This window comes from Ambystoma mexicanum, chromosome 9 (genome assembly GCF_040938575.1).
Source record: "Ambystoma mexicanum isolate Mex_15411 chromosome 9, UKY_AmexF1_1, whole genome shotgun sequence".
Lineage (NCBI taxonomy): Eukaryota > Metazoa > Chordata > Amphibia > Caudata > Ambystomatidae > Ambystoma > Ambystoma mexicanum.
The window spans coordinates 805,020,650-805,038,573 of record NC_090931.1 but is presented as its reverse complement, the minus strand read 5'-3'; the positions used below and the strand labels follow the sequence as shown (position 1 = coordinate 805,038,573).

General features: G+C 49.0%; 1 protein-coding gene across 1 annotated transcript in view; it reads right to left on the bottom strand.

Annotated features, from left to right (window-relative positions):
• Positions 1-17,924, bottom strand: part of ITGAV (integrin subunit alpha V) — an 800,372-nt gene that overhangs the window by 235,362 nt on the left and 547,086 nt on the right. Inside the window, exon 21 of the mRNA XM_069615781.1 lies at positions 6,360-6,452. Within this exon, the coding sequence (XP_069471882.1) occupies positions 6,360-6,452 (93 nt within the window). The remainder of the gene's footprint in view (positions 1-6,359; positions 6,453-17,924) is intronic.

Here is a 17,924-nt window from a genome sequence, read left to right as displayed (position 1 = left end):
TCTTTTGTGCCTTGATGGGATTACCCAACCCTCAGATGTTCCAACTAAGAACCGCATCTCTCTGGGTCATCCCCATTGTTTAAACCACAAGTGTGAAATCAGATCTCCCCAGTATGGATGTCTAATCTTGAGCAGTCCATGTCTCTTTCCAAATATGTGATTTTAACCAACCCCAACTATTCTAACCCTCCCCCTCGACTCTCCCCACCCTCACTGCACCTCAAACTTTGGCAGTGCTAGACCGCCACACCCCCACCACAACCAGCCCAAAACAGCACATTGCACTCGCAAAGGGGATGCTGTGGCCGTTTAAAGTTAATCCACATTGCCGAAAACGTGAAACATAGCCCGAGGCAGCAGGTATTCCTATGGACCCATAATACAAATAAGCATGCTATAGGAGTGAGAATGTTAACAATCATGTATGAGGTGCACCACCAGAGCAGGGGTCGGGCAGAGGAATATGTGTTTCAATAAAGTATACCGCCTTCGCCAGGTGTGTGAAGAAAAACGTCTTGTTGTTATGGTGGAACTTGAGACAGGCCGGAAAGTGCATGGCGAAGGAGATATTTCTTTCTCGCAAAAGTTTTCACACCTGCGAATGTGCGACACTTCTGCTGAACGGCTACTGTAAAATACGGGTATATGTGTATGGTGTTAGATTCGTAGCGAAGATCTCCAATTTCTCTGGCCCGTCGCAGGATATGGTTTCTGTCTTTATAGTTCATGACGCAGGCAATGATTGGTCAGGGGTAGTCACCAGGTTTAGGCTTCACTGCCAGTGCACGGTGGGCACACTCAATGGAGAAGTGAGATGATAGGCCGGCATCACCCAGTAATGCTCTAAGTAGCTCCTCCACCGTTATCTCCACGTAGCGCCTCCTCGGGCATCCCCACAATGCGTAGGTTATTTCTGCGAGATCTTGATTACAGGTCGTCACATTTGGCCTTTACCATTCTCATGTCTTTGGATAGAGTCGCCACCATGGTCTGTAGAGTCACAATATCGTCCTCAGCTGTGCCGATTCTGTTCTCAGCCTCTGTAATTCTTTGGGACTCCTTCTCAAGTTGGGCCCTTATGGAGGTGGCAGTTGTGGCGATATCAAGTTTGCAATTAACCACGCTGAACGCTTTTGTCACTGTGTCGAGTATTTGCTGCATGCTTAACGGCTCTGGGGCTGTTTGGGTGTCGGTGGCAGCTGTCGTGGCCACTATTTCCGAGGTTGTGGGTGCCACAGTCGTGAAGCGATCCATCCTGCCTCCCTTCTTGCTAACTGCACCCTTCGCATTGTTTTGCTTTCAACAGCCATGAATCCGGCCACCTGGACCCTATCCTCTACTTTTAGCGGGTCTAAGCCAGTGACGGTGATGCAGTGTCAGTCCGTTCGTGTCCCAAGTGACCAGTTCAATGTGCGTGCCAAGTATCCTCCCAGCGTACTGTGCCGTTTACAGTCAAAGTACAGTTCAGTGAGGATCTTAGTACCCCACTGTCACTTCGAGAGTGTCGGTGTATGCGGGTGGAGTGGCTATTCAGAGTGTGGTAGCAGGTCCCCACTGGGTTCTCAACACATGCAGTGGCGCACACAGTATATAGTTGACATTGGTTTGGGTAGGTCGCCACCTATGTGCTGCTGCCTTTAAGGCCCAGCTAGTTCCCCCTTTACCCCACAGTGAGCTCAGTATCCCACCACAACCACACAGGGTACAGGGGCACCATGGGGGTAGCCCACCTCAAGTATGGGCTGGACGTGTTGCGCAGTGCACCCTCTGCTCCCTCACACTTACCACAACAGCTTATATATGGGCTGCAGAGTTCCTCACCCAGGCACCGCTGCACCACACAGGCACACGCAGCAGCCTCGATTCACAGTCACCGAGTGGATATAACTCTCCGCCAGCCCAGTCATGGATCTCTGCAGGGTGAGAGCGGTGTTGTTCGCTGCCACGGGCTGGGCACCCAGTAATTTGTTGTAGGTCTGGTGGCGTTGGTGACAGCCGCACCAGCAAGGAGGCCGGAAGATCTTGGGGAAGGATCTCTTCAATGGTGGGGCTCCTACCACCTCTGTATTATACTGCCCGTCTGCAGTACCGGTTCAGGATACGAAAGAGTCCGTGGCGTGAGGGTCAGTAACCCGGGCAGCTCTGATGGTGGGGGCTCCCTTTGCCTCTATAGCCACATTCTACACCATCCAGCTAAGCCATTAGGAGCAGCCACCAGACAGATGCATGGGAATCCCAGCTCCTGGTGTCTGATGAAGCCGGGGGTCGGGTCCGTGGAGTCAGCAGCCCCTCGCCAACACAGTTTAGCTGCTTCAGCCTGGAGGCCGGGAGAATTAAGGCAAGGATGCCTTCAACGGCGAATGCCCCTTCTACTCCCCGTCTCGCTGCCCACTGAGTAGCACCAGTCTGGATAGCACAAGTGTCAGTGGCGGGAGGATGAAGGACGTGGGCCGCTCTGACAGCAGGGCTCCCTCTGCCTCTTTCGCTGCACTCAACGCCTCCCTGCTCGGCCCAAGGGAACAGCCGCCAGACAGGTGCTCAGAAACCCAGGCTCCCGGTGGCTGGTGAAGCCGGGGGGTAGATCGATGCAGCCCTTCATCCATGCAGTCCCGTTGCTTGTATATCGATAGGTGAGGATATTATTACTTTTTTCATACTTCGCCGCCCGCTCTGCACGGAGCTTAAACAAGAGCCACCATCTTGACGGCTGCTCCACAGAGCCTCTCTTTTTGACAACTTTTTAACAGTGCATACAATCTTGTACACTTAGGATTTTTGGTTATTTTTATATGTGCCTAAAGACAAGCTGGTGGCAGCAGATACATTTGAACCATTATTTTTAGTGTGTACCTTTGCGTTTACCGGGTCTGGCTACTAAACGTGGCTAGTGCCCTAAAATGGCTGTGGCATGAGATTTTTCGCTTGTCCTTTGGCCATATTGTTGTTTGGCCTTCTTTGGTCAGGAAATCCCATATATGTTTACGCATTCAAAGGCTACCGCATGTCATTTGCGTGTGGGCCCAGGAAGTGGGTGGGACTGTCTGGTCTATGTGGTATCAACAGATGACACAGACAACAGATTGTGAATCCAACAATAGAATTTGTATTAAGTATCAGGATGGGTTTAAGGCCTAAATTACCCCATTGCTATGGTGGGGATATCCCTACCTAAAGAAACCAAGGAAAGTCTATGTCCGTAAGTTCAAATCAAGAGTCTGTCTGTGTAAAAACCTATGATTGCACTCAGGTCTAATATACAAACGTAGTGTAGGATTATTCTAACTCAAATAGTGTTCAAAATAAAGTCTGGAGCAATCTCTAGCTCCCTTCCCCAAGTTCAGGATACAGTTCCAACAAGTATATTCTTCATATGTCCTTCCAAGACTTGGGTTTCAAGCACATTTGATTTCAATGTTCAGAAGGAGCTTAGGGTTGTCTTCCCCAAGCATCAAGCACTGGTTCTCAAAACAAACTCAAAATGTTCAGCTTTATCTTGTCTTAGGGTTGCTTTCCCAATTATCCTGGATTTGTTAGGGCTGGACAGCCCACACAACCAGTTGCCAATGCCACTTTGACTTAGATGGGTTTGTCAGTTCACGAAAACTCACAAGTTAATAGATTCACGATTTAGCTTTCTTGGCACTTCTTTGGCTCTCTTATACATATGGCACTTTGTTGGCTTTTATTTACAGACTTTACTTCTACTTACTCAGCTCAATTTTATTTGTTTAACATTTTGCTCACCCTACACCATCGCCCCTTGGCTGCTCGTCCACAGCTTTCATTCTCTTTTCCATAGCATTACCGTTTCGGATTACTTTCTCAGTGTCCTTCATTGATCAGAGACTTTTGAACACTTGCTGCTTCCTCAAACGTGACCACTCTGATAGTTGCTACAAAATCAATTTCTAACACTGCATTAATTTGTTCTTCTGTTTTGATCAGAGGCTTTCAAGAATGCGCCGACCGCACGTGACCACTACGATGTGATGTAACTCAGTAACTTGCATACGCGCACCAGGTTTCTCGCACTCTTTGAAACTCACTGGTTGCAGTGTTCCTTTTTTTTAAGCTTCCTCGAAGACACTGTTTCTTGTATTTGAGGTCAGGGTCTCACTGCATGCCCCTCAGACACTCCTGGACTGATACTTCCATTCAGGGGAACGACCACTGCTTGACCACAGCAAAGGGAACGACACGTTCCACAGCTCCCTTCTCCCGCCTTCCCCGGCTCCCTGGAGACACAGCTACCTCGCCATGCAATTACACAGTCCTTCAGGGTCTCGCCGTTCCATCCTCCTTTGGCTTCTCGTGGGTTGGGCTGGCATTCCTGCTGCTCTCTCCTCAAGTTCATCCACCTTTTGTACACCTGAGCCCTATCAAGGGGTTTCAGGTTTGATTTTCTCGCCCTATTCCAATCAAAGCAAATACTGGGACATGTCCGACCTTTAGCCGTGTAGTCTCCAGGATCCCTATTCTTCGTCCCAGTACTATATTGGCGTTTTCTATAGGTAGTCAGTATTACTCTTTGAGGCATCTTTCTCTTCTCAGTACTTTGTGTATTTTCAGTGGGAAAATTAAGGTATGGGCAGCAATATCCTACAAAGGCTTAGGGAAGGTAGGTCAATGTCAGGAAAGGGGGAGTGCCATGTCTCGCCCCTTGTTACCCACTCCCCAAAGACTCTCCCTCACTTCTCCACTCCCAGGGTCAGGACCAAAATCAACCCTTGCCACCTGAATAGAAGATCCTTGGTTGCGAGAGCACCTTCAGGTTTCTCGCATCCCCACTCCACATCAGTGGCACCTGAAAATGTGTGTGAGACATGAGTGAAACCCACAGTGGTCCCTGATTGGACCACTGCTGGCTGTTTGAATCATGCAGATCCTTACTATTGGTGGGCTTGAACTTGCTTTCAGCCAGGACCTAGGAAAAGGACTCCTGCAGCAATTTCGTCAGTTCAGTGTTGGAGCAAAGTATCATGTGTAGAAGAGCAGCTGACTGAAGAGCTGAAGAAGTCTCCTGAAGTGGCCTAGCATCCTTTCCTGTGTCTGGTCCAGAAAAGCCCTGTTGGATTACCTGATCTGCGAAGACTCCCCCAAGTGGTGCTTCAACCCATGGACTGGTAGGACCAACCAGTCTCAATGTGTTAGAGGAGCCAGCCGTCCTGCGCCTTTGAAGTGTCCCTGGACCACCCGGTAAACTGACCAGGTCTCCAGTTGGCTACTTCGCTAGAAGCCTCGCCGTTTTGCATTTGCAGCCGGAACCTGCACGGTCGCAAACCTGTGGTTTAAGTCGCCTTCCTGCCGAATTTCAGCATCCCACCTTCAAGGGATCCTGGTCGGAAAAGGTAATCGACTGACTGGAAGGATGCCTGCCATCTCCTGTGTTCAGTGGCCATTTCTAGAACTCACCTTACCCCATCCTGTGAAGTGTCCTGAAGAGATCTGCCCCAGTGCTTTCTGTATTTCTCCATTGCCAAAGGTTGCACTCTGCTCCTGGACCGACCACAATAATTCTTGCACCCGTAGCTCCTGGGCACCTCTCACCGGAACAAACTGAAGAAAAATCCAACCTCCAGCAACCCCCAGTTCATCCATCCAGTAATCTAGGCAAATCGGAGTCCGCAGGGTAAGTAAACGCAAAGCATTCGCTTCCCCCTTTCCTCCATATGAGAACACTGAGAACAAGTCTCTTTGTATGCTTCCATTCCACTACTCTTTGGTTGTCGCACCTGGGCAGTAAAACCTGAAAGAAAACACATTTTATTACTTACCAGTAGCTTTGCTGCATCTCTTCTGTTGAACATTTCACCAACACAAGCACTTTACTTGAATCAGATAAATTCTGGGGAGAAGCATTCCGACTTTTGGGCACAAGGTCCACTCTTCATAGGTACTGGTCTTCTGAAGCTAGGGCATATTTCTTGTGACTTGGTTCCATTTTACTGCATCACTTACTCGTTCCCATAGGCCATGTGATAATGAGGTGCAAAGTGATAGGTTTCCAAGACTGGGGTAGAAATCACACGGCCCGCATACCATTTGATGAAAAGGATAATGAAACAAAAACTCTGCATTTCTGAACCGCTAGAGACAAGACAGGTTAGCCATATGCAGCACAGCTACTAAGACACTGCTTCAAACACTGGAAAAACAATTGGCATTTTGAACAACTACTCAAAAAGGTCTCGAAGCAGCGAGATACAATACTCCACAATAAAACCACAGCCATTCTCCATGGCATTGTATTTTTCGAATTTGTTTCCAACATGGATTCTTTTCAGTGCCTACATAATGGTTTAAGATATATATTTTTCACAGCAAGTTTATTAATCATTTCTAAAAGCAAGCAAACTTACTTTAGTTCCAGCTTTCATAGGATTTCCAAGGTCGCAGACCACCAAGCGTGATTTGTTCTCAGTCTTAAAAGCACACGACAGTCTTGATAAAGCCTGCAGGAAATAAAAAGGTGGTGCTGGTTTGTAACAAAAGTCATGAACATACACAGAAATGATCTATGTGTTTTCATCGAGTTAACCTGTTGAACTTTTTTCAATTTTTGTTACTGTTTTTTTATCCACTAAATGCGAGGATGGAGACACCACCATCATCTTTGCCTCACACCCCATTGCCTGACCCCAACCCACAATCTACCTTTTGGTGGTAAAAAATAGTTAAGAAAAATACATATATAATATATAAATTAATTGGACCAACCTACTGATGCAAAGACTGACAACTCCCGTGAACATATCTTCATCTAGTCTACATTCACTTCATCTGTACCTTCTATCAACCTCTCCCCAGGACCACACCATTTTACATTTTAACATTGGTGCTCCTCCCATTCATTCCTTGCATGCCAATCAGCTGGTAAAACGCATTTCTATCCTGACAAGCTGGTTCCACATTTATCAGGGGTCAGGAAGTCTCTCCCTCGCCTTTTGCCCGCCCCGATGTCTCTGTTTAACAGGCCTTCCTAAGCTGTCACTCTACTCCCAACTTCTCTCCCAAAAACTAACACTTTTCTCACACTATTTGGATTAACTCTAAAAGTCACCAACTAAAAACAACTATGGGCATCACTTATGCTGCTGGGAAAGTCCCAAACCCTGCACCCTTTGCCAAATACAAGGACAGCCAAATCCAACCACTCTATAAAAGTCCTCCTGTCCCACCGTTCTCAACCATGCAAACTCCTCTACCCTTCAGGTCCTCCTGCCTGCCCCATAGGTCTTTTAACATTTCCTCCTCTCTCTACCAATTCATTTTACATATACTTTACTTCTAAAATGCCCAACACTAGAGACATTCTAACTGCCCTCCTTCTCCCTCCCCACCCTGCTAGTACTCTCCACCAGTTCCCTTAGCTAATTAATCCTCTGTTTTTTCACCAATCACCACCTACAAACTGTAACCCATCTTGTGATCCAGTGGATCTATTTGCACCACAAATACAGAATCTAGCATCCATCCCCTGCTCTCCCCCTCCTTCTTCCCCCTTTGCAATTTATCCTGCCAAGTATACAATGGCTACCATCTTGCTCCTACTAAAAAAAAAAAACATCTGCTGACTCCAACAGCCAGGCCAACTATAAACCCTTCTCTGTCCTTCCAAGCCACTCTAAACCTCTGGAACATGTAGTGATTGCCAAAATCGAGTATCTTGAAACCAATGCTCTCATCCACACCTTCCAATCTGGTTTCCAGAACAGGCCCTCCTCAGACAAACACACTGACGCACAGTGGCAACTTCCTTACCACAGCTCACCACTCTAATCACTACTCAATCTCTACCATCTGCACTCTTTCAGATGCCTTTGTCATGAGGCTGACCGTGCCTCTTTGCTCCGTATCGTCTCCATGCATCCTACTTATTGAGCTGTTATTTCTCCAGGGCAAGGAACACAAACACCTAAAATTCCATCCCCTGTCAGTGCTAGGAAAGAACTCTCTTTTAGCAACTTTCCCTCCATAGTTCTGGGTACCCTAAACACGTTCTTGTATTTCTGAACCTGTCCTGAATTTTTACAGGGAAGCTGCCCTCCCCTGCCTTTTCCTCATTTTGTTATGGGGAAACCGGTCAGTCCTTCAGACTACCAGTACTGGGAAACTAGGATTCCCTTTGGTCTTACATTTGGTAACTTTTTTACCTTGCACATAGCATCTTACAATGCAGTGCAATGGGGATATGAAATGTATCACCCTTGTCTTTTGCACTTGGGATTTTTGGGTACTTTTAGATGTGCCTATATATACAAGTCCCAATACTTGATGTGTCAGTGTTATTAAAGAGGGAGGAGTGTACATAAGGTCAGTGTTCAGTAAATAGTGGAGATTCTTTATCCACACCACAACATGCCATACATAAATAGGGGGGTGGGGGGTGAAGGAGTGATGTGATACCATGTTTGTCCTAGCAAGTCTATCCCACTGCCTGGGGTTGTCTAACCTCATGTGGTCCTCCCTCAGATAGCCTCCTCCATGGGCAGGATCAGGTAACTTCTGCCTTTCCCTGGCCACAGGAGGAGAGATTTTACCCAGGAAAGTTGTGACGAAATCACAAGATTCATCACAGCACCCAACAAGAAAGTCATCACCTGAAAGGGGGCCAAAGATGCAGACAATTACCAAGGGATGGCAGGGCAAGGTCAGGGAATCCAACATCAGACATGTGTAATCTGAAGCCATCTGTCAACTTTTATGATATTGCTCAGGGGGTTGGACTGACTGGGCCAAGACTCAAGGTACAAAAGTCTCCAGAACTGCCTGTAGAGTGCATCATGATGAGCTATAGATCATCTTGTACTGTGTCGACATTGTCTGTAGTAGCAGGTTAGAGACCATACCAAACCTATTCTTCTGCTCACAGCATTTCTTAGAACTAATATTATGCAAACCACAACTGGGTTTTTTAGCAAGGTGCTGTTTTTGCGGTGAATGATATACATATTCAGGGTGTTGGAACTGTAGCAGTGGGTGCATACAAACGTGACTGTTGTTAGGAACGTCCCATCGGAAGAGATATAATGTCCTGAGCTTTTCAAAACCATTATGGTTGTATGGGGCTCTTAGAAACTTACTTTAGCGGACAACCAAAGGTTTAACACAAAAGTCATACCGTACTTAATAGTTAACATGACTGCAGCAAGGCTTAGACTAAAGGAGATCAGGGGTTTGGTGTAAAGTACACATGACAAAAAAGAAATTGTCAACCTATATATCTTCCACACAAGTAAAACATGCAACATCAACAAAGACACATTAAATCAAAGCACAAAAAGTCAAGTGAAACAATATATATACATAAATACAATGACAGTTTGGTGCCCAAAATTAGGGGCAACAATCTTTGTAATTTACACAATTACGTGGCGGACTGGAGGGGTACAAATGTTCTTCCAAATGTGTGAGCGACCAAGCCAATTAAAGGGGGTTTGTACCGGCTCGCCCCCTGAGAAAATGTTTAAAATAGTGGGTTTAAATGGTGCATTGTACAATGCACTTTTTTGATAAATTGGGTAAAAGCTGCAGTTTGTAATTGCTTTTGTTGGCTAACTCATGAAAACAACCAATAGATGCAAGTCACAAATAAAGTACAGGAGCATGTTCTACTGTGCCACAGTAAAAATATATACAGACTGGCCCACCAATGAATCCGGTTTGCTTTTTATTACATTACTCTTGATGCCCATCTTGTGTGGCAAGACTGGCTTAAGTTGGCTGGCCAGTCTGGATATATTTTTTACTATGCAGTAAATTAAAGTTATTCACTGTAGTGACTAGAGCACCCATAGTCCTTAGTCCCCTTTTCTCAATTCCTGTGGGCACCCCCCCCACCCTCAACATGGGTACAGTACCGGAACCTTTGGCAGTGAAAAACTGAGCTTCCCCTTTAAATTCAGTCCAGCGTGCGGAGGCGTGGCCCCTGCATGGTAATGCCCCCTTCTCCCGAGGCGCGGCCCTTCAGCACCTAACCTCAGTCCCCTTTTAGCCCCATGGGATGCTTTAATCCTGGTTACACTGAATACTTTAGCACCTGGCATACAAACGGGGGAAGGTGGGTGTGACATATGGAGGAAAGGAGACTAAGGATTAGGAGTACTCTAGTCACTACAGTGAGTAACTTGAATTACTCATACATCCCGTTCCCTTTCCTCCATCCTTGTGGGCGATTCCACCAAACAAGATCTGTGACAACATGTCTCATATCTAGGATGAAGCAAAAAGGTTCTTCAGAACTGCTGAACGAATTCTGCATGTCGCCTGGAGCTGCTAGCCAAGGAATAGTGCTTGCAGAACGCTGACGAAGTGGCCCAAGTAGCCGCCCTGCTGATGACATCTCAGGACGCACATCTCTGAAACGCAACAGCTGTGACCTTAGCTCTAACTGCATGGGCATGAATCCTCTCAGGAACCGGTATGCCCATAGCCGTGTATGCCTCTGAAAGTGCCGGTAGACGTGCCCTCAAACGTGATGAACAATGCCTCAGACTTCCTGAAAGATTCTATCCGAGAGGGGTAGAACATGAGGACTCTTGAGGGCCAAGGAATGCAAAGCCCCTTCATCATTCGGCTGTGGGTTCGAGAAGAAAATCGGCAGGAAGATCTCCTGATTCAAATGGAATGGAGTGACCACCATGGTCAAAAAGTGTGGATGGGTGCGCAAGATGAGCTTGTCGTTATGAAACGTGAAGGGCTTGCATGAAGTCAAAGCCTGCAGCTCGCTGACGCTGCGCGCCGAAGGGAGCGACACCAGCAACACAGTTCAGCGTAACCAGCCTGATGCCCACCAAGGCCATCAGCTCAAAAGGCTTGCGCTGCAAGGTCACAAGAACCACATTAATGTCCCAGACAGGATAAGGCCTGTGTACCGGAGGAAAGAGCCTGGACAGCCCCTTAAAGTGGGCCTTAACCACCGGGTTGGCCAATGAAAAAAGGTGCTCTGGGTAATTCTTGTAGGCCCCAATGGCCACTATCGATGCAGAAGGTATCGACCTGAATGCTGGAATAGGCCAGATGTGTGGAAAAAGCCAGCACGTCATTCAGGGAGCAGGCGAGAAGGTCAAGCCCGTTATCGCAAGCCCAGTAGCAAAATCTTGTCCTCTTATTCTAGTACTGAACCTGCGTAGAAGGCTTCCTGAATGATGTCCCAGTTAACCTCTGAGAACTGAGCATGGTGCAGTCTGAGCTTGTCAGGAACTAGGCTGCTAGGGCCAGCCTGGCCAGGGCTGGGTGCTCCACCACGCAACCCTGCTGCGTCAGGAAGCCTCTGCTGGGGATCAGAAGATGGAACAGTCCCGGGAGCACAAATGCAGTAGATCCGAAAACCATGCCCTCAACGACCAGTGCAGGGCTATCAGGATGAGGCTGCAGACCACCGATGCCCGGAACTTGCGGAGGGGTCCACTGGAGCAACAGTGTGCAAGGAAACTCATAGCACCAGGGGCCGTGCCAAGAGAGCTGGAACACGTCCCCAAAAACCCCTGACCCCAGCCTACCCAAGAGGCAAACCAGGGGCCCTTGGAATTCAGAGGCGATGTAAATAAGTCCAGATCTGGAAACCCCCCTCTCTGGAACAGGGACAACAAGGAGTTGATGTGTAACTCCCACTCGTAGTTGTTGAACCCTGATCAGCCGAGTTGGTATGCTTCTGCATTGCTGTGCCCCATGAGATGGCCTGAGGAAATCCAAATCCCTTCCGTAAGGGGCCATTCCCAGATGGCCGCCTCCTCCATGTATAGGAGGGGGGTGAACGGGTGCCACCCCTGCATGTGCAGGTAAAACACTGTCGTGAGTTGTCGGTCCCGACTAGAACTGCTGTGTCCCTGATGAGGCAGAAAAGCCTGGAGTGCCAGACCACCTCTCCGAGTTCGAGCAGATTGATATGCAGGAAGGCCTCTGCCCTGGACCATGTGCCATGAATGGAGTAGCCCTCCAGAGTTTCCCCACCGCCCGAAAGCTAGGAATCCGTCATCACCACCGGAGTGGGCTCTGGCTTGGTAAAGGGGGGCTCCCACTGTCACATTGCCGTCTATCAGCCACCAGCAAAGATCTGGGAGGAGGAGCGGGGGGATTGGGATCCTGTCTGACTGAGACCCCGCCTCCTTGTCCTAATTGGCAGCACATCCTGAGGCAGGAGTGCTGGTCCATGAGCACGCATGATGCCATCAGTTCCAGAAGGTGCCGGGAACCATGATGCTGCGGTGGTCAAGTTGGCAAGAAAGGGTCCGGAAAGGAGCCTCTCGGGCATGGGAAACACCTGCTGCACCGCCGTGTCCGAGGGCACTCCGAGGAACACCAGATCCTTGGCGGGAGTCAGCTGCAACTTCTGCCGGTTGAGGGAAAAGCTCAGCTGGTGAAGAACATCTGCCAGCCGTTGGCAGGAGTCTACTGCCCCCTCAGGTGAGATAGCCCTGACCGGCTAGTCGTCCAAATAAGGGTATAAGTGATGGCCCTCCAGGCGGACGAGACCAGCCACTGCATTCATCAGCGTTGTGAACACACGAGAAGCTGAATTGAGGTAAAAAGACAGCACATTGTACTGGAAGTGGTATGACATGATTGTGGAGTTGAAGCTGGAGCCCCCGTCGGTCTGAGGAACCGGTTCCACTGCATGCAAATCTAATAGAGAAAGTATCTCCTGTAAAAGGGATAGGGCCCTTTCTGGAACAGAGGAGGGGAGGATGGTAGAGGAAAGGGAAGAGGACGACCGAAGCTCATGGACACTACAGAAAGGATCCAAGGACTCTCGAAACAACGCTTCCAGCTGTCCTGAAAGAGCCAGCCGGGCCCTTCAGGTGAGCTGTGTTCCTTGACCATCACATCACAGTTTTTTGGTGTCTGTGGTTGAAGCGGGGGAGGCAGAAAAAAAAAACAAAGTCCTCTTCTGCTTCCTCTTGTGGTCACTGGGAAACCTGTGAGGCCACTGTGTACCACGGTTCTAAAACCCCTTGAAACTGGTGAAAGCACAGGGATTCAAGTCGGTCCCCGCCCTGAGACTGATGGAAGGACTTCTGCCCTGGTTAAGTCAGGATGGCCAAGGACTTGGCAGTCTGTGTAGGGGTTTTCTTCTCATCATCGGTGGACGAATGGAAAGGATACAAGCCATAAAAAAGAAGATGCAGGATCCAGTCTCAGACATCAGAAAGTAACTCAGTGGCATGCATCCATGCCGTCCATCTCATCTTGACCCTCAGGCACAGCCCTCTGCTTGCTGTATCAATGTGGGAGACTGAAGACACCATGAGGTCCTGTACAACTGCCCAGGCTGACCTTGAATGAGGCCTGTCTCTCCAGATTGAGGTTAGGCAGGAACTCCCCCAGTTCCCGCCACAGCATCTGGTTTGCTGAGGCCTGGAGGGCGTCAGCATTACCCTGCCGTAAAAGCAGCTCCAAGAAGAGGTAACTATGTTTGTCGAAAGACTCCAGGGCTTTGTCCTCTTTAGACAGACAGCTCGAGGAGGCCCCTGCTGAGGAGAAGACAAGGGTTTAGATTACAAGGAAGCCATTGCCACCACTGAAGACTGGCTGGGTGTGGGAGCACAGGAGGACTGGCTCCGCATCCGAAAGCCTGAACAGGCTGTCCAATTTCTTGTTCATCTGGGTGTTGTGGTGATGCGGACATGATAGCTGTGGATCCATCGGCTGCTACAGGGGAGGGATTGGTGGTACAGGAGGAGGTGTGATGAATCAACTTCCGGCGCACCAGTGGTGCAGGGATTAATATGGGTTTCTAAAGCATCAATCAGCCCCACACCTCTAGTACACCAGAAGGGATCTAAACAGATAGGCAAAACAAGCAAATTGTAAACCATCTTGTCCAATTTTGGCAAAGTGGACAGAACGGCAGGCTTACCTCTGCAAGGTCGTGGATCGTTGATTAATTGCAAGACAATGAAAATACAATTACCCAATGATAAAAGGGACTGTCCAGTCAAAGTTGCATAACAATATCTACTTTATTATTATTACAACAGACAGTTCTAGCAACACTACAAAATACAACCAACTCAGCAAAGTAGTACAGAGGACAGTTTCAAGAAGGAAAGGGATGCACTCTGGATACTGACAGGAGGGTAGTCGGTAAAGTAATCAATCGTAATATTCAAGGATACTTGGTTTCAGCAAAAAGGGAGCAATGGGTCGCAAAATGTCACTAGGGGCCTTCGGAGAAGGACCAGGGGGACAGAACCACAATGTGCCCTGTGCTTGTGGAAGTTCTTGGTGCTCGACAGCGTTGAGCCGGTTTCAGGGCGTATTGCAGCTTCTGCAACAGAGTTCAAGACAGAAGACCGCTGCGGTTATCAGGCATCAGGCAGTTCAGCAAACGAGGCTGGATGGACAGCTGCAGGCTGGCCTACACAGCGGCTCCGGGTCAGGAATCGTCTCAGTGCTGGTTGGTGGGTCTGAAGCACTGGCCAAGGTGTCTCGGACGGCGTGAACGACTGCGGAGTGACAACAGTCAACGGTGCAGTCGATGCAGCTCGAGGGGCTGGACTACCTCGAAACAGTCCTTAAATGGGGATGCTGGTTGATGCTTATCAGTGCACTCCTAGCTTTTTTGCTGTGTTCTTTTGGCCCTTTAAGGCAAATGGCCCAAAGATGAGGAGAGTGTTGTAGGCACCCGCCTTGTCCTTTCGGTTCAGAGAATCTCTGGCACTACCCACCTAAGAAGCGTACTTGCAGTGCCAAGCAGGGAACACTGTGCTGGATGGGGACCAGTTCTGGAGCTGCTTGAGGGTCCTCTGGATTCCGTATCTCCCTCTGTCCCTGGGAGATGTTTAGGGGAGAGATCTTGTTCCCTCTTGGATTTCCTGGCCTTTCTTCATTGGCGGAAGCTGTAAGGTAGTCTGTACCTCCAGCTAGGGTCCAAATGAGTACTCCTCATTACTCCTTGCAAAGTCTTCATATGATCTCCTAAGAGAGGGGCTCAGCCATCTTAAAGCCAAATGGGCGCCAGTGAACCAATGAACCAATATGGGTCTCCACCAAAAATCTTCAGTTATGAGTGATGCCATAACCAGAGTGCTTTGCAACAGTAAAGAATAAAGGGGTGAAAACATGTACTACTAAGTCCCACCCATCCTCCGGTCTATTGTGGATCAAAGGGTCTTTCTGATTAATTGAGCTCTTTGTGGTTCCTGATAAAAATGCAGTTCTCCCTTGAGGATGTGGTGAGAACAGACGTTCTGTCTCCATCAAATCACATCACATACTTTTACCGCCTGAAAAGGGGTTCTCCTCCGGGGGTTGCCTACTGTAAACAGTTGTCCTAGAAATGACAGTTCACTTCCCTTGATAATAAGGGGTGGGCGCTGACTTCAGGTTGACAAAAATGCATATCAAAAAGGTGCTGAGTTTCCTGTCCCCTTTGTCAGCTCTGCAGCTAGGCCTCTCGCAGGCTTGCTTCAATTAGTAATTCATCAGTATGCGCCGCCATCAGCAGGGCGGGCAAAGGAAAGGGCAGATCCATAGAGCCTTTGTCAGTTAATGAGGCTTGCCATGGCAGGAGGATGGTTTTGCCTCCCCCTTCTTGAGATGCTTTGATGGACCCATTGGCTGTCACATTCCAGATGAACATGACAGGAGGACTGCACCTGTAGGCTTTGTCCACCCAGAGTATATGTGACTATGTGTTTGTTGTGCGGTGAGCATAGGAAAATAAGGGCAGATTAGCCCCACACATTTTCTGAGGTTTATCTACTGACATTACATTTCATTACAAAATTTCTAAAAAAAAGCACAGCCGAGCGCACGCTCCCTGTGCAGGTGGGCAAATTCCTCACAGGAGGGCTCTGAAGCATCAGTAAACCCTGGACTTGAGGAGGGACACGGACCGGTACTGGACGCGCCAGAGGAACTGAAGGGGTGCGTAACCTGTGGGATCATACGTTTGAAGAGCTCCGTCATTTGTGGGAAGCGCTCGAAAAAGCAGTCCTCGCAAGCTGCCAGATTTTGAGGGGCATGGCCCTCTGGGCCTCCTTTCCTGATCTAGGTATCTGTAGCGTGTAGCCATAAGGCTGCGAGAGGTAGATTTAACCCTACAGAGACCAACTGCCTGTACCGTAATGTCTGCCGTCGCTTCCCAAGGGAAGGGGACTGGCACCTTATTGCACGGCCCACTCCAGGGGTGAAGGACCAGGGAGGCCCAAATCAGAATCCAAGTGGGCCGTCAGCCTAACAGGCTCAGCCACGTGCTTGTCCACCATCTTGGGGCCTTACCACGTCCTGGGTCAGAGGACGCAACGGCCCTGTGCCACATGCAGGCTCGGGCATGGAAGGACACTCCCTGCCCCTTGAACCTGAAGCAGAAGCAAAACAGAGGGGGGTCTGGGAAACTCTCTACCAGCACGAACACAGCCCATTGACTTGTTCTTGGGTGGATGGCCCCTGGGAGAGTCTCAACCAAGTCTTTAGCTCACTGTTCTTTTCACAGAGAAGAAATTTCCCCACATATCAGTCTTTGTCCTGCCCAGGGGCAGTCCAGCACCGAAATGCTAGGCAATTGTCCTCTGAACAAGAGTACCACAGCAACCCCATACACGTGTTTCAACCTTGTTGGGCATCCTCAGTGAGGTGAAGCTGCGCCCCTCTAAGAACAGTGAGCAAGGGGTCCACGTCTGGATTCCCCAGGTAACTTAGGGTGAGACCCAAAGTTACTTAGAATGCAAAACAGAGGGGGGCCTGGGAAACTCTCTACCAGCACGAACACAGCCCATTGACTTGTTCTTGGGTGGATGGCCCCTGGGAGAGTCTCAACCAAGTCTTTAGCTCACTGTTCTTTTCACAGAGAAGAAATTTCCCCACATATCAGTCTTTGTCCTGCCCAGGGGCAGTCCAGCACCGAAATGCTAGGCAATTCTCCTCTGAACAAGAGTACCACAGCAACCCCATACACGTGTTTCAACCGTGTATGCAGAAGCGTTGACCTCCGACAGCTCAGGTAGACTCAGAGCCCTCGGCCTGCTGACAGGTAGTCTAATTGCCCTGTACCACGACCTTGGAGGCAACTCCTGTAAGGCTGGGTGCCCTCAGGTACTAAGCTGGTTGTTGGATCGTGCTACACAGACTCTTGGAAGTATGTGAGAAACATGAAGGTGTCTCACTCACTATTCCCTGGGGATCTGACATTCAGGTGGCTAGGACACGGCCATCGCTATTGGATCCAACTCCTCGGGGTGGAACAGTGCGGGAGGATCACCTGTATGGGGGGTATTTGGGGAGTGGAACTGGGACACTGAAGGGTGAGAAACAGTATCCCCTTCCTTATGACACCTTTTCCCCATCCTGTCCAGTAGAATACTTAAAACCTCTCTGCACCCCCCACTTTCCAACACAAACACTTTCTCACCCCATGAGCAACAATGGACTAATACCAGAGCTCTTACCGGACATGTCCCAAAACAAGGGTCAGGCAGAGTCAGGCAATTGCTGACAACTACACACCTGACAGCCCTTTCACTTCCCCATAGGGATAAATGGCTAAGCACAAGAGCACACTCTGAGCAAAGCCGAACGCACGAGGAAGCATCTATTCCAGGACGGTAGTTAAACTGGAGGAGAAAGGCGGTGAGACCTGAAAGGACTGCAAGGAGGGAGTTGCCATTGACCTTTTCAACCCAGACCCACAAAGCCTCCGACAAAAGAAACATAAGAACGTGAATCGCAGCTGGCGAATGGTGGCACGGTTGCCAGTGGTACATAGAACCCTTCTGCACTGATAACCAGGAAGGGGAGATGCGGTTGCCATCATGGTACCGTCCTTGACTCCAATGGCAAAAGAAACACCGAGTTCAGCACAGCAGGTGAGTCGGAAGAACCTGATAGTGGGCCAGACTGTGTTAGACTCAAGGTTGCAGTGGCAACTTTAAGAAGATTAAGAGACAGATGTCTTTTGTGAACGAACTTGGTAACAGAGGTAG